The sequence below is a fragment of the Chiloscyllium plagiosum genome, chromosome 19, assembly GCF_004010195.1.
Source record: "Chiloscyllium plagiosum isolate BGI_BamShark_2017 chromosome 19, ASM401019v2, whole genome shotgun sequence".
NCBI classification, from domain to species: Eukaryota; Metazoa; Chordata; class Chondrichthyes; order Orectolobiformes; family Hemiscylliidae; genus Chiloscyllium; species Chiloscyllium plagiosum.
The window spans coordinates 14,828,043-14,845,151 of NC_057728.1; the positions used below are offsets into that span (position 1 = coordinate 14,828,043).

General features: G+C 39.8%; 1 protein-coding gene across 2 annotated transcripts in view; it reads right to left on the reverse strand.

Annotated features, from left to right (window-relative positions):
- The window catches only part of LOC122559535 (ankyrin repeat and SOCS box protein 15-like), a 41,634-nt gene that overhangs the window by 18,067 nt on the left and 6,458 nt on the right, over positions 1 to 17,109 (reverse strand). For both annotated transcript variants that reach the window (XM_043709146.1, XM_043709145.1), the window contains exons 2-6: positions 12,685 to 12,828; positions 11,279 to 11,331; positions 10,607 to 10,738; positions 9,468 to 9,626; positions 290 to 535 (exon numbers count right to left, since the gene is read on the reverse strand). In XM_043709146.1, coding sequence (XP_043565081.1) covers positions 290 to 535; positions 9,468 to 9,626; positions 10,607 to 10,738; positions 11,279 to 11,331; positions 12,685 to 12,797 — 703 coding nt within the window. In that variant the 5' untranslated portion in view covers positions 12,798 to 12,828. The remainder of the gene's footprint in view (positions 1 to 289; positions 536 to 9,467; positions 9,627 to 10,606; positions 10,739 to 11,278; positions 11,332 to 12,684; positions 12,829 to 17,109) is intronic.

Here is a 17,109-nt window from a genome sequence, read left to right on the forward strand (position 1 = left end):
ATTTAGGATCATGGTCAGTGGAAATTCCTTTATTCTAAGGATTATGGATTTTGGCATTTTCTACCTCACAAGACTGTGAATTTTATTGAGAGATATTGAAGACTGTGATTACTATATTTGTAGAAAGTAAAGCAATTATGGGCAATGGGGAGAGGGTGGGTAAGTAGAATTCAGGTAGAAAATTACATATGATCTTACTGAATGACTGTGTGGACTCAAAGAGGCCTGCTCCTGCTCCATATGTTCTTCTGTTGGCCACAATAGTGTAAATGCCACTTTCGTATAGTACCTTTATGAATTAGATGCTCCAGTACACTGCAGTGTCCAAATGCAGCAGCAGTGGCAACAGGAGTTACTCCGTATCCATCCTTTTGATTAACACTTCCATTGTTCCTCAGCAGTAGAGCCACCATGTCATCATGCCCCTGTCTGGCTGCTTCATGCATTGCTGTCCATCTTCTAACACAGGGCCGGTTTATAAGTGCTCCATGTTGTAGCAGCACTGATACCATCTCAAGCAAATTCTTCCTCACAGCTTAGAAATATACAGCAGACAGGAACACAAGAAGAAGATTAACCATTTTGTTTAAACATTAACAATTGAAATATAAGTTGATACTGAATAAAGGTTTCATAATGGATGAACAGGTTGTGTAAGACTTCACAAAACTTGATGATATCAGAAAATGACAGTAAAGCCTGAGATTAATAGCAGTAATTGGAATCCTAAAATGGCCAGAGTTTCAAATTCAGATTGAAAGAGTGAAGACAGAATTGGATTCGAGAATTATAGTGTTGGGCAAAGGTAATTATACAGGCCTGGTGGGGAAGTTGCTGGAATTAATCATAAAGGAGGAGATAACTATACACTTGGATGAAGAAAGCTCAATTCACCAGTGTCAGCACAGTTTCATGAAGGGCCAATTGTGCTTGACTAACTTGCTGGAGGTCTCTGAATACAATTCTGGTTGTCCTTCCGTGGGAAGGATTTTGTTAAACATGAGAGGTTGCAGAAGAGATTTACAAGGATGTTGCTGGCACTGGGGGGTTTGAGGTGTGGGGAGAGGCTGAAAAGGGGGTCTTTTTTTCTCTAGTTCATCAGAGGCTCAGGCGTGACCTTATAGAGGTTTATTAAATCATGAGGGGTCTAAGTGCAACCAGAATTGTATGCCTATTTTAAAAGTGGCTTCACCAATGTCCTGTAGAGCCGCAACATGACATCTCAATTCCTACATTCAAAGTTCTGACCAATGAAGGCAAGCATGTTAAATGCCTTCTTCACTACCCTGTCTACCTGCGACTCCATTTTCAAGTAACTATGCATCTGCATCCCTAGGTTTCTTTGTTCAGCAATACTCTCCAGGCCTACCATTAATTGTATAAGTCCTGTCCTGTAATATCTTCTTTGATATTATGAGCTAGCTTACCCTCATGTTTCAACTTCTCCACTATTTTTCTTTTTAAACTCAGTTAGTTTTTAAAAATTTCCCAATGCTCTGACTTCCCACTGATCTTCACCACACTGTATGCTTTTCCTTTGCTTTTTTGCTATCCCTGACTTCCTTTGTCAGCCATTATTGCCCTTAGTATGTTTCCTCCAATCAACTCCCGCCAGCTCCTTCCTCATGTTTTTGTAGCCACCTTTACTCAATTACAATACCATTACATGTGATTCTATCTCTCCCTTTCAAAGTGTGGGTTATATTCTATTATATTATGGTCAGTGCCACCTAGAGGTTCCTTCCACAAATTTCATAAGACCATGAGACATAGGAAGAGAAATTAGGCCATTCAGCTCATTGAATGGTGGAGCAGACTCAATCATGACTGACAGGCTTCTCAACCCCATTCTCCCATTTTCTCCCTGTAGCCCTTGATCCCCTTGATACTCAGTCTTAAATATACTCAATGACCTGGCCTCCACAGCCTTCTGTGGCAATGAATTCCATTGATTCACCATTCTCTGGCTGAAGAAGTTTCTCCTTATCTCCATTCTAAAAGGTCTTCCCTTTAATCTAAGGCTGTGCCCTCAGGTCCTAGTCTCTCCTACCAATGGAAACATCTTCCCAACATCTACTCTGTCCAGGCTATCAGTATTTGTAAGTTTTAATTAGATCCCCCCCCCCCCCTTCATTATTTTAAACTCCATCAAGTATAGACCCAAAGTCCTCAAAAGCTTTTCATTCTTGGGACCATTTTTGTGAACCTCCTATGAACACGCTCCAAGGCCAGTACATCTTTCCTGAGCTGTGGGGGGGGAGAGGGGGCCTAAAACTGTGCACAATACTCCAAATGTGGTCTGACCAGAGGGATATCCCTGTTTTTTTATATTCAAGTCCTCTCAAAATAGATGCCTTCATTTCATTTGACCTCCTAACTACTGACTCAACCTGTAAGTTTACCTGAGAGAATCCTGGACTAGAAATCCCAAGTTTCTTTGCACTTCAGACTTCTAAATTTTCTCCCCATTTTGAAAATAGTCCATGCCTTAATTCCTCCTACCAAAGTGCATGACCTCACACTTTCCCACATTGTACTCCATCTGCCACTTCTTTGCCCACTCTCCTAACCTGTCCAGATCCTTCTACAACCTCCCCATCTCCTCAATGCTACCTTTCCCTCTAACAGTCTTTGTATCATCTGCAAACTTAGTCAAAATGCCCTCAGTTCCTTCACCTAGATCGTTAATGTATAAAGTGAAACATTGTGGCCCCAACACGGAGTCTTGTAGAACACCACTGCAACCAGCTGCCATCCAGAGAAGGAGCCTTTTATCCCCACTCTCTGCTTTCTGCCAGACAGCCAGACTTCTATCCATGCTAGCACATTGCCTCTGACTTCCCTAGTGAGTCATGGTTGCTTCATCCTTCCTGTACCATGCTTTTTCCTTGGGATGAATACCATGGGCCTTTATGTTACTCAATAGCCTCCTGTGCACCTTCTTGAAGTCCAGGTAGATAACATCTGTTGGCTCTCCTTGGTCTAACCTACTTGTTACTTCCTCAAAGAATTCTAGCAGATTTGTCAGGCATGACCTCCTCTTGATGAAACCATGCTGACTTCGTCCTATTTTATCATATACTTCCAAGTATTCACAAAGCCCACCCTTCACAATGGATTCCAGGATCTTACCTACGACTGAGATTAGGCTAATTGGTCTATAATTTTCCGTCTTTTGTCTCACTCCCTTTTTAAAACAGGGGTGTCACATTAGTGACTTTCCAGTCCTCTGTGGCACTCACTCATTCTCGTGATTCCTGAAAGATCACCACTAACGCCTCCACTATCTTTTTAGTTACCTCCTTTAAAACTTTGGGGTGTAGTCCATCTGGTCCAGGTTATTTATCCACCTTCATGCCATTCAGTTTTTCTAGCACCTTCACCTTGGCGATTGCCACCATACTCAGCTCTGCCCCCGCATTCTCTTGAAGTTTTGGGATATTACTCGTGTCTTCCACTGTGAAGACTGATGCAAAGTAATTATTCAGTTCCTCAGCACTTCCTTATTCCCCACTACTATCTCTCCAGTGTCATTTGCCAGTGGCCCATTGTCCACTTTTGTCTACCTTTTGCCCTATATATATCTAAAGAAACTCTTACAGTCTTCCTTTATATTACTGGTTAGCTTAGCCTCATATTTAATCTTCTCTCTGCTTAATTTATTTGTTACCCTCTGTTGGTCTTTGTAAGCTTCCCAATCCTCTGGTTTCCCACTGTCCTTCACCATATTATATGCTTTTTCTTTTGTTTTTATGCTACTCCTGACTTCCCTAGTCAGCAATGGTTGTCTCATCCTCCCTATACCATGCTTTTACCTTGGGATGAATCTCTGCTGTGCCTCCTGAATTATTCCCAAAAACTTTTGCCATTGCTGTTCCACTGTCTTTCCTGCTCAGCTCCTCTCCCAGTCAATTCTATCCAGCTACTCCCTCATGCCTCTGTAGTTGCTTTTAGTCAGCTGTAATACCGAAACCTCTGATTTCTATCTTATCCCTCTCAAATTGCAGAGTAAATTCACTCATATTATGATCACTGCCTCTCAAAGGTTATTTCACCTTAAGCTTCCTTATCAAGTCTGCCAATTGCACAACACTAAATCCAGTATTGTCTGTTCCCTCATGGGTTCCACCACAAGTTGCTCCAAAAAGTAATCTCATAGACACTCCACAAATTCCTTTTCTTGCGATCCACTACCAACCTGATTTTCCCAGTCCACCTGCATATTGAAATCCCCCAGGATCACTGTAACTTTGCCTTCCCTATACATTTTTTCTATCCCCTGGTGTATCTTGCTCCTGACTACTGTTTGGAGGCCTGTACATTACTCCAACTATAGTTTTTTCACCTTTGTAGTTCCTCAATTCTACCAACACAGATTCTGCACCATCTGACCTTACTTCATGTCTTATTATTGATTTAATTTCATTTATTACTAATAAGGCAACCCCCCGCCCCCTCCCCTCCCCCCCCCACCTGCCTGGCTTTTCGACAGGATGCACATCCTTAAATATTCAGCTCCCAATCCTGATCTCCTTGCAGCTACATCTCCACAATGCTCACCACGTCATATCTGCCAATTTTGACAAGCTAATTTACCTTATTCCTTATACTCCTAACACTATCAGTCTTGTATTAACCATCCCTTTTCTCATTGTCAGTCATTTGTCCAGTGTGCTTGAAGTTTGATTGATAATCCTTCCCATACACTCTGTCGTGTTTGTGTCTGTGCTGGAGATCTTAAGAACCTCTACTGAGTTCTACACTGTTACCTCCTCCTTTAATTCAGGTTGTCTAATTTCTCCTACAATTGAACCCTCCCTCACCCCATTTAGTTTAAAGCCCTGTCTTCAGCCCTAGTTAGGTGATTTACGAGGACTCTGATTTCAGCACGGTTCAATGAAGACTGTCCCATTAGAACAGGTTCCCTTCTTCCCCAATACTGGTGCCAATGTCCCATGAATTCAAACCTACTTCTCTCACACACATCTTTGAGCCATGCGTTGACCCACTTAAAGTTATTGACCCTGCGCCAATTAGCTTGTGCTCAAGTAGTAAACCAGAGATTATTACTTTTTTGGTTCTGCTTTTTAATTTAGCTCCTAGCTGCTCATACCTTCTTAACAGAACCTCTGCCCCTGGTTTTATCTATGTCCTTGGTACCTAAATGGACCATGACCATAGGATCTTAACTCTCCCACTCCAAGTACCTCTGCAGCCCAGATGAGATATCCTGAACCCGAGCACCAGGCAGGCAATACAACCTTTGGGACTCTCGATCCTGCTCTCAGAGAACAGTGTCCATGCCTCTAACTGTACTATCCCCAATTACAACAACATTTCTCTTCTCTCCCCTTACTTGAATGGCTCCCTGCACCACAGTGCTGCGGGCAGTCGGCTCTTCCTCCTTGCAGTCCCTTTTTCTGTCTGCACAAGCACAAAAACTCTTGAACCTGTTGGACAAGGATAAGGGCTGAGGCTCCTGCAACTCTATCTCCTGGATCCCTCCTACCTACCTCATACACAGCTACACCCTCCTGTCCTTGACCACTGGCGACATTTGAGTTAGTTAGTCTAATGGGTGTGACTGTCTCCTGAAACACAGCATCTAGGTACCTGCCCTCTCCCACTTGTGTCGCCATGTTTGAAGCTCAGACTCTAGTTCATCGACTCTGAGCCGGAGTTCTTCCAGCAACCAACATTTACTACAGACATGGTCATTGGGATGGGGTCCACCGGCTCCCACATCATGCAGAAACAACACATCACCTGACCCTCCGTCCTTATTTTATTTAATTGATTTTGAATTTGGTATTTTTAATTAACTGTTTTGTTATGCAAGTTGTAACCAATAAATAAGTTGTAACCAATAAATTAACAAGATTCAATTTGACACAGATTCAAATTTATCAGACCCCTTTGATTAGCCAATCAAATCAAAACCTTCCAGTACTTTTCAGGTACTCCTCAGTCAAAACCGTTTTCTCGGAATCCACTACCAACCCATTTTTCCCAGCCCATCTGTATAATGAAGTTCCCCATTATTATTATCATTGTGCCTTTTTTCTAGGCCTTTCTATCTCCTGGTTTATTTTCATTCCCACATCCTGACTGCAGCTAGAAGGACTAAGGGTTCCATCAGGAACTTTTTCCCTTTGTGGTTCCTCAACTCCACCCACACAGATTTTACATCTTCCAACTCTATATCACTATTTCTTTTCTTACTAACAAGGCAGCCCTACTTCCTCTGCCCATCTGTCTTATTTTCAACAGAATATGTAGTTCCCAGTCCTGAGCCTCTTGCAGCCACATCTCTGTGGTAACCACAATATCACAACTGCCAATTTCAAGCTGTGCTACATGCTCATTGTTTCATAGACTGCATGCATTTAAGTACCCTCAGTCCCTTTGGTGACTGCATCCCTTCTCACAGTTGTCCCCTTATCTCTGTTCATGAAGTTAGATTCCTGACCCTTTCTGTACTCTGTCTTATGACTTGTTCTGGAAACTTTAATAACCTCTGCTGAGCTCTGCCCTCCCAGCCTTTTAACTATTTCCATAATTTTCTATGCAACTTATCACACTCCCTGACTACTTAGTTTAAAGCCTTTTTCACAGCCCTAGTTACGCAATTCATCAGGACTCGAGCATGATTCAAGTGCAGCCCAGTCCCATTGGAACAGTTCCCTCCTTCCCCAGTACTGGTGCCAATATCCCATGAATTCAAGCCCATTTCTCCTACACCAACATTTCAGCCATCCGTTTACCTCTTTAATCTGGCTGATCCTGTGCCAATTTGATTGTGGATCAGGTACTAATTCAGAAATTGTTAAATTTGTAGTTTTGCTTTTTAATTTAGCCCCCAGCAGTATCTCTTTCTACCAATATTGTTTGCACCTATGTGGAGAATGACAACTGGATTTTTCCCCTCCCACTCCAAGTTCCTCTGCAGCCCAGAAAAGATATCCTGAACCTGAGCACTGAGCACCTTGTCACAGAGAACAGTATCTATTCTCCTGACTGTACTATCCCTGATTATAACTACATTTCTATTTTCTATTTCCTGTTGAATAGCTCCCTGTACCACAGTGCTATGGTCAGTTTGCTCTTCCTCCCTAAAACGCCTGCTATGATCCACACAGAGGGCAAGAATCTCAAACCTGTCAGACAAGCTCAAGGGCTGAGTCTCCTTCAACATCTCTGAAATTTGTAAACAGAGATCTGAAAGTGAACCACACAAAAAAAAACACAGTAATGAGCTGCCCTCTATTGGGCAATTCACAAATTTATTGTTAGTGATATTTATCCTGATGAAGTCAGTGAGAATAATACAAGGTTTTAGGAATGATTGTGAGAGAACATCAGATGAAGAGTTATGGGTTAGAACAGCTGAGCAAAAGAAATAACTTTTTTTTTGCTCGAGACTCTACTTGGACATGTGGACATGAGAGAAATGCTATTGCAATCCCCAGAACTATCAGCAGAACCTTCTATTCGAATCAATAATTAGATAAAGGATACATCTGTAAATTATGATCTATATTTACCTATAGATTATGCAAGTTCCCAAAATACATCTCTGATTACCAATCCACACTGCTGTAATTTGTTGGGGATGGAGGGATGGTAACATTGCAGTACACATCCTTTCAGATACAAGGAAGGCTATGGATCAAAGACTGAAGTCACTCGTCTGTCTTTGTAGCAAGGCGCTTGATCACTTCCTGCATCAACTAAAATAAAATCTATTGCATTGGGAAAGAAAATTAGTTCTCAAGGCATTGTTGAGACAGTGGATGCCACCTAATGTTTACTGGATGGTTAGATATCCAACTTCTGGAGCAAGCCCATCTTCAATCTTATTTAAGCTTCATATTTACATTGCATAATGTCACCACAATCCCTCGATTACTTTATTGCCTTATGGCTTTTTAATTATTCTCCAAGTTAGCAGAATCACTTCCATTTAAAGAAATAAAAAAGCACAATAGCAGCACAACCACCATTTAATGCCAGAAAATTGCAAGCTGAGATATTCAAAGAAACTATTTAGACACAGAGAACCAAGTAATAGTGCTGTGTGGTTTATGTTATACTTACCATTTCCATTAACTTTTTTTTAAAGCAATACAATAATAAAACCAAAATCTCATGTAAAATGTAAGCAATATTTTATGCAGTTTTCTCTAAATTTGTACTGCAAATTATTTCCCTCCCAAAAGTTCAAAACTTGAGTGTTCAGAACAAGCTTTCCAATAATCCAAATTGGACTGAAAACTCTCCATTGAACTGACCATTTTAACTGCACTGTGTCATAATTGTCAAAGAGTTCAGAATAAGGCTGGAGAATAAATCACATTTACCCTGCTGCTATTGTCTCACAGTTTGTTCAGTTTTTTTTGTAGTTGTTATATTCTAAGCTAAACTCATAATATGTAAATCATGGCACAATTGTGCAACCAAAGTTGATTAACACCATGATCTGATTTGGATAGGTGTGATAATGCAACACCTGCAACTTTAGAATATGATATCTAGAATAGATATTTAGAATATGATATTTAGAATATGAAGACTAACATGGATTTTCAAACAGCAAAGCAATTGGAACAGATTTCAGGCAGAACTATTGAGAGTGGTGTTATTTTAATATGTCTATGTTTGGGACAAAGAATTTGAATTGTAATAAACTGCAAAATCGTTCTGGATAAATGCATAATAATGACTGGTTTGTTAATTTTCCAGGGTGACCATTATCATCTCATAAGATATGAATGTTTTGATAACTATCATCATCTGTCCTGGCATGTCATTAAATATATTTTTGCTTTCATTTAGAAGGTTGGCCTTAACATTATGATTTTTTTGGCATCAGACTGGTATTTGTCATGCCAGTTTAGCACTGGTATGAAATATTTTGCATGCCCATAATGGCAGCATAATTCAAGTAAGAGCCCAATCCCAAAAAAGGAGCATTCCCAGTTGATTTTGCCCAAATAGAGTATAATCCCAGTGCAATGTAAAACCTGCTTTAAGTGCTCACAATGTACAAACTTAAGTGGATTCCTGGATACTTTGTGAACCTACTTTGCCTGAATGTTTAGGGAATTTCAGTTCTTACTTCCACTGGGAATTTCATGTGCTTCGCCTGATCGAATTTTAATGAAAGACTGGCAGAGAACCTTGCTTCCAACGATCTTTCATCAAAGACTAAAATGACTGCATCTCTTGATTTGCATATATTAATAAGGTTCACCCTTTTATTGTGGGTGTTTAGACCACCTTAATCAATAGGCAAATCAACTGACAGCCCTGCCAAATGTGTATATATAGATGGTTGAGATTGAAGTGTCCATCTCCAGGCATCTAATCCATATCACAGCAAGAAGTCTGGAACAAAGGCAATGGGAAAAGCAAACTAATATTCAATAATATTCATTCATATTCAAAAGAATAAAAGTTATGCTTACCAATCAACAATGGTGTTTCTCCCCTGTTGTTAGTGACATTGGGGCAGATCCGCTTCTCCAAAAGAGCCTGCACATTTCCCAATATCCCAGCTGTAGCAGCCAAAGTAAGTGGAGTTTCCCCATCCTCTGTCCTCTGTTGCCAAATTGTATTATAGGATGCTACAATTAACAATTTAGGAAAATGAATGGATACGTTCATATGCTGGACCGTTTTTTTCTTCAACCATTCCTCCCACTAATAATACTAAATGTAGACAGAGGTCAGCTTGAGAGAATGGGTTGATAATGGCAACATAATTCAAGTAAGAGCCCAATCCCAGAAAGGAGCATTCTCAAATGATTTTGCCCAGATAGAGTATAATCCCAGTGCAATGTAAAACCTGCTTTAAGTGCTCACAATGTACAAACTTAAGTGGAGTCCTGGATACTTTGTAAACCTGCTTAACTTGAATGTTTAGGGAATCAGCTTGAGTGGCTATAAAATACAATTCTCAGAACAAGGTCACCTATCATGGTTTGGCAGTGATTCGTCTCTAGCAGAAAGAAAAGAGACAAATGCATTTAGTAAAACCATAGCATTTCGATGAGGTCACTGTTGCAGAAACATGCAATTAAAGATATTATCTTAGTTGCTTGGAAAATGTCACACTTCAATCAAATTCCTTTGTTTTCCCCAAGGAAGAAAATAATCCTTAAGTCATACAACCAGGGACATCTCAAGTCCAATTTCTTTGTGACCTGAGTGACTGTATTACAACCAGGGTATCTGTTACTCTACAAGGAGGCAAATACCTTGCATGAGGTTAAAGGAAATCTATGGAAGTATATCAGGGGAAAAAGGGAAGGTAATGCTGGTTGGATGGAATAAAGCTCTCATGGACACTGGCACAGAACAAGTTGGCTGAATCACCTGTTTTGTGCCATTGACTCAATGTGACATTGCATGGTACCCTGTTGTCGGTTGCTGAGATACATTGGTAATAGACAATTAGATAAAGCATTCAAGATTCAAGACTATCAAAAGAATTATATTCAAGGGCTTAAAGAAAAGAGGGGTTAGTATGATAAGCAAAGTATTTTGTTTCAATAGAAAGACATTGATAATGTTCCAACACATGAGGACCTAGAATGAAACTCACAGTCCAGAACAATTTCAAGCACTTGTTGAATAGGTTGAACAGCAGCTTCATGCAGTGGAAACCAACCCCTTTCATCTGCTTCATCAAAAGCAAATTTATGTTTAATTAATTGCTGTAGAGCGAAGACTTCTCCTGGAAATAATGAAAAGAACACTTTTATACAGTCATAGAGTCATACAATACAGCAATAGACCCTTCAGTCCAACCCATCCATGCTGAACATCGTCCCAAACTAAACTGGTCCCACATGCCTGCTCCTGGAACATATCCCTCCAAACCTTCTTATTCGTAGACTTATCTAAATGTCTTTTAAACATTGTAACTGTGGCCATATCCACCACTTCCTCAGGAAGTTAATTCCACATGCACTCTGTGTAAAAAAACTGCCTCCATATCTTTTTTAAATCTTCCTCCCCTCACCTTAGGAATGAACCTCTTGGTCTTGAAATCCCCAATCCGATGGAAAGATACCTACCATTAACCGCATCTATATGTTTCATGGTTTTATAAACCTCTATAAGGTCACCTCTCAACCTCCTGTGCTCTAGCAAAAAAACTTCCCAGCCTATCCAGCCTTTCTTTATAACTCAAACCGTGCTGACCTGGCAGCATCCTAGTAACTGTTAGTAATATTGAAAACATACATAACAGTGCACAGGGCAGACACTGTACCTTGCCTGATTGCTTCCACTATTAGTCTGTTTTCTTGGCTGGGTAATAGAAACCTATAAAAAATAGCATCAGATAAGTTAGGTCCCTATTTTGGATTGATGAATATGCTTAAATAGAATATGCAGTAGACAAATGGATCATTTGACCCAGCTAGTTTCTACTGATGATAATATTGCATACAGTTTTCTCCCTTTCCATCTACATCACCCTAATCTGCCAACATTTCCTTCTTTTCTCCCTTGTGCATTTGTTTAGTTTCTTCCTGAAATAACCTTTAAGCTTCGTCCATTTAATGTGATGGTGCATTCTACAATCTAATTTCTCTGAATTAAAGGAATAATTTCTTATTTCCATACTGAATTATTAAAAACTATATTGTATTTATAGTCTCTGGATTGGTCCTCTCTCACAAGTGAAAAACATTCTCTCCGTATCTATCCTGTCCAACACGTGCATAACTTTTGAGGATCGATGTCATGTCTCTTCTAAGTCTTCTATTAAGAAAATTGGCCCAATCTTTCAATTCTTCCTGAGAGCTGTATTCTCTTTATTCTGGTAATGGTCTTAGAAAATGTTTGGATAGTTTCTATTGCTTCTATAATCTTGTTCATAATGTGGAATCCAGAGAAGTGCTACCTGACTACGATCCTATGCAAGTTTAGGCAAAAGTGAGTACTGCAGATGTTGGAGATTAGAGTCAAGAGTGTAGTGCTGGAAAAGCACAGCAGGTCAGGCAGCATCTGAAGAGCAGGAAAATTGACATTTTGGGCAAAAGCCCTTCATCAGGAAGGGCTTCCTGATGAATGGCTTTTGCCCAAAACGTTGATTTTCTCACTCCTCGAATGCTACCTGACCTGCTGTGCTTTTCCAGCACTACACTCTTGACTCCGATACAAGTTTAACATAGTTCACTTGACTTGAAATCTCCACTCATATAAATAAATTACAGTTCTTTAGAATTTAAATTAGCATTTTTAATTGCTTTGTTCACATGTATCCCTAAATCCATTTTCTCTTCTACCCAAATCAGTTTCTGAGTTTGTTATTTTCCAAGTATAAGTTCATCCTACCAAAGTGCAACACTTCCCACTTACGTTAAAGTTCGTTTGTCAATTAGCTGTCAAATTTGAATTTTTTCTTGCATTATGTTGCACTTTCTCAGTGTTTGCCATTGCCCTAAGTTTGATATTAACTGTAAATTTTGAAGTTCTGATTGCTAAATCAAAATTATTAATGTAATTTTTGAATAACAGTGGATCCTGTATTTACTCAATGGAACACTACTTTCTAGTTTCCCACACAGAGTAACTAAACTTTATCCTAACTCTCTGCTTTCTGTTATTTTTAAGGTGAAGTAAATGGAGTCAGAATGATGCAACATTTTATCATAGTCTGCTGTCAATTACCTTTCATTATACTGAGATGGTGAATTATTATTGGCTTCAATGGTCTCTTGAATACTCAGCTGGATAGCATACTGTGTCAATTGGTCGTTGACCGAATCAGTACTTGCATCCATTATCTTAGGAATAGATGATCTGTGCCAAAACCTAGCAGAGAAGGCATTAAGTAAAAATGTAATAGTTAATTTATGTATTGGATAATAGACACCCAGCAGTCCGTTATGAGGTTAGAACTCAATTGAGAAGTTCTATAAACCAGTGGCCACTTAAAACAAGAGCTTCAACAAGAACAAACTACTTAGCCTGAAAAAACCTGAACTTCTTAATAAAAATAAATGTACCATACTTTTTTATTATATTTTCTTCTTAGTAATATCTTCAATGGCTCATTATGCCTCTGTCTGCTTTAAATCTATAATAGCTTTTAAAAGTTCCATATGATGCCCTTTTTTACAGGGATAATGCCCATTTTATATTTAGCATAACATGGTTCACAGCATGTTTTTGAAAAGAAAATAACTGAATAACAACTACTGATTTGAGAAGAATTAGGCAAGGTGACTAATGATCAAAACCATTTGACGATGCTTTTTTGAAGAAGTGAGATTAAGTAAAAAAAGCATTGGAGTTAATTACTTGACTCAGCCCCCTCCAAAAGTGCAGCTAGTTAATGAATTCCTTTGTCACTGATGTTAGATCCATCTTCTGATTTACCCCTTCTCTGCAAAAATATTTTGCAACACTCTCAGTTGCCCTAGCACTGAATCTATTTCTAAACTTGTTCCCATTTCTCTTTATGTTCAGTCCCTTATGCATGTCCTCATTTCCAATGACCCCATTTACGCTACATCACTGACCACCTACTTTACCTCCTGCTGCTTATGCTGATGTAGTAATTGGTTTTCTAAATTTAGGCATTGCTCCTCCTTCCACATGTTAAAAATGTTCCTCAGAAAATCCATCCTAGATGCTTCTTTTCTTGTAAACTATCCTATTTCCTGTTTCCCCTTTTCTCAAAATTTCTTGACAGTGTTTGCATCTTCCAAATTTATCCAGACCTTTACCACAATTCTCCCCCCAATAAATTGCCCCAAACCGGGTTCTGCCTCTGTCACAGAACTGTCAAGGCATTATTCATATCAAAAATTGATTCCTGTGTGGTTGTGATTATGGTGCTTTATCTGTCTTCTCTAAGACATGGACAACTAGACCAGCTTCCTACAATGCCTCTCCTGTATTATTTAACTTATTGGGGCTACCCCTCATTTGATTCATCTGTCAGATTGTCTCCAGAACAGCTCCATTTATTCATAATGCTTATTTTTGGAGGTCAACAAAAATTAATTTTTAATCCCTTCTCTTAATGCAAATAGTGTCTTTTGCTGACATCAAAGACAATGATCAGTGGCAACATACATTCTGACAACATGAACATAAATACAGAAAAATTAACAGTTTAAGTAGACTATTCAGTCATCTAAACCTGCTCAGCATTTTATTAGACCATGGCTGATCTGATTATGGCCTCAACTCAATTTTCTTATCTTCCCTCGATACCCTTTGACTCTCCTGTCAACTAAAATTATAATTAACTCAGCTTTTAAAAAAAAAGTCAATGACCCTGCCTTCACAGCTCTTTGGGGAAGAGAACTCCATGGACTAATGATTTTCAGAGAGAAAAGGTTTCTCCCCTATTTTGCTTGGGACATACCCTTATTTTTAAACTCTGCCCCCCACAAATCCCAATCTCTCTCATAAGGGGAAACATTCTTCCTGCATCCACAGCCAAAGTCCTTCAGAATCTTATGTATTTCAATAATAGCATTCTCAACCTTCTAAAGGCCTTAGATACACGCGCAAACTGATGACGCTTGGCACATAAGATAACACCTTCATCCCAGAATCACTTCAAACACAGCACTCCAGAAGTAGTCGTATCAGCACCCTATACTTTGCAGCAAAACACCCCAAGTATTCTACTTCACCTTTGCAAGAATTAAAAACATTCCATTCACCTTCCTGTATCTGCATATTAACTGTTTAGCATTCATATACAAGTACTCCAAGATATCTCTGTGCCAGAGTTTTGCAATCTTTCTCCATTTAAATAATATGCCGTATTTATTCCTCTTGCTAAAGTGGAAAAGTTCATATTTTCCCATCAAACATTCTATCTGCCAAATCTTTGCCCATTTACTTAATTAATCTGAATCTCTTTGTACACATTTGATGTGCTCATAAGTTACTTTCTGAGCTTTCTTTGATTCATTAGCAAATTTAGCAACTGCATTCACTCCTTTCTTACTAGTAATTGATTTGGATTGTAAATAGTTGAGGCCTTCGCACTGGTCCCTGTGACACACTATTGTTAGTTTCCAATCAGAAAATGACTCTTTTATTCCTAATCTCTGCTTTCTGTAAGGTAACCAATTCTTGATCCATAATGTGGTATCCATTGTCTCATATATTCTTATTTTGTACAGTAACCTTTGTTGTGGCACTTTACCAAATGTCTTTTGGAAACTAACACCTTTTTATTCACATTGTTGTCTTTTTGAATACCCAGTTCTACCAAATTATCTGTGCTGCACCAATGTAATCAGACTGTCTGTTTGATACCCAGCTTTTAACGAGCCATACTTATTCTAGATAAGCATCAGGAAAACCAAAATCATCTCAAACAGCTGCCACGAGCCACTAATTTTTCCAATGATACCATTCTTCTGAAAGGTTCTGATTCTCCAATACAGTCATAGGGATGTACAGCATGGAAACAGACCCTTTGGTCCAACCCATCCATGTCGACCAGATATCCCAACCCAATCTAGTCCCACTTGCCAGCGTCCGGCCCATATCCTTCCAAACCCTTCCGAGTCATATACCCATCCAAATGCCTCTTAAATGGTGCAATTAAAACAGCCTCCACCACATCCTCTGGCAGCTCATTCCATACTCATACCACCTTCTCTGTGAAAAAAATTGCCCCTTAGGTCTCTTTTATATCTTTCCCCTCTCATCCTAAACCTATGCCCCCTAGTTCTGGACTCCCCGACACCAGGTCTATTTACCCTATCCATGCCCCTCATAATTTTGTAAACCTCTATAAGGTCACCCCTCAGCCTTCAACGCTCCAGGGAAAACAGCCCCAGCCTATTTAAACTCTTCCTGTAGCTCAAATCCTACAAACCTGGCAACATTCTTGTAAATCTTTTCTGAACTCTTTCAAGTTTCACAACATCTTTCCGATAGGAAGGAGACCAGAATTGCACTCAATATTTCAACAGTGGCCTAACCAAAGCCCTGTATAGCTGCAACATGACCTCCCAACTCCTGTACTCAATACTCTGACCAATAAAGGAAAGCATACCAAACACCTTCTTCATTATCCTATCTACCTACGACACCACTTTCAAGGAGCTATGAACCTGCACTCCAAGGTCTCTTTTTTCAGCAACAGTCACTAGGACCTTACCATTAAGTGTATAAGTCCTGCTAAGATTTGCTTTCCCAAAATGCAGCACCTCGCATTTATCTGAATTAAACTCCATCTGCCACTTCTCTGCCCATTGGCCCACCTGGTCAAGATCCTGTTGTAATCTGAGGTAATCCTCTTCGCTATCCACTATACCTCCAATTTTGGTGTCATCTGCAAACTTACTAACTTTACCTCTTATGCTCACATCCAAATCATTTATGTAAATGACAAAAAGTAGAGGACTCAGCACCGATCCTTGTGGCACTCCACTGGTCACAGGCCTCCAGTCTGAAAAACAACTCTCTACTGCCACCCTCTGTCTTCTACCTTTGAGCCACTTCTGTATCCAAATGGCTAGTTCTCCCTATACTCCGTGAGATCTAACCTTGCTAATCAGTCTCCCATGGGGAACCTTGTCGAACGCCTTACTGAAGTCTATATAGATCAGATCTGCCGCTCTGCCCTCATCAATCCTCTTTGTTATTTCTTCAAAAAACACAATCAGGTTTGTGAGACATGATTTCCCACACACAAAGCCATGTTGACTAACCCTAATTAGTCCTTGCCTTTCCAAATACATCCTGTCCCTCAACTTGCCCACCACTGACATCAGGCTCACTGGTCTATAGTTCCCTGGCTTGTCCTTACCACCCTTCTTAAACAGTGGCACCACGTTTGCCAACCTCCAGTCTTCTGGCACCTCACCTGTGACTATTGATGATTCAAATATCTCAGCAAGAAGCCCAGCAATCACTTATCTAGCTTCCCACATAGTTCTAGAGTACACCTGATCAGGTCCTGGAGGTAAAAACAATGACTGCAGATGCTGGAAACCAGATTCTGGATCAGTGGTGCTGGAAGAGCACAGCAATTCAGGCAGCATCCGAAGACAGGCAAAATCGACGTTTCGGGCAAAAGCCCTTCATCAGGAATAAAGGCAGAGAGCCTGAAGC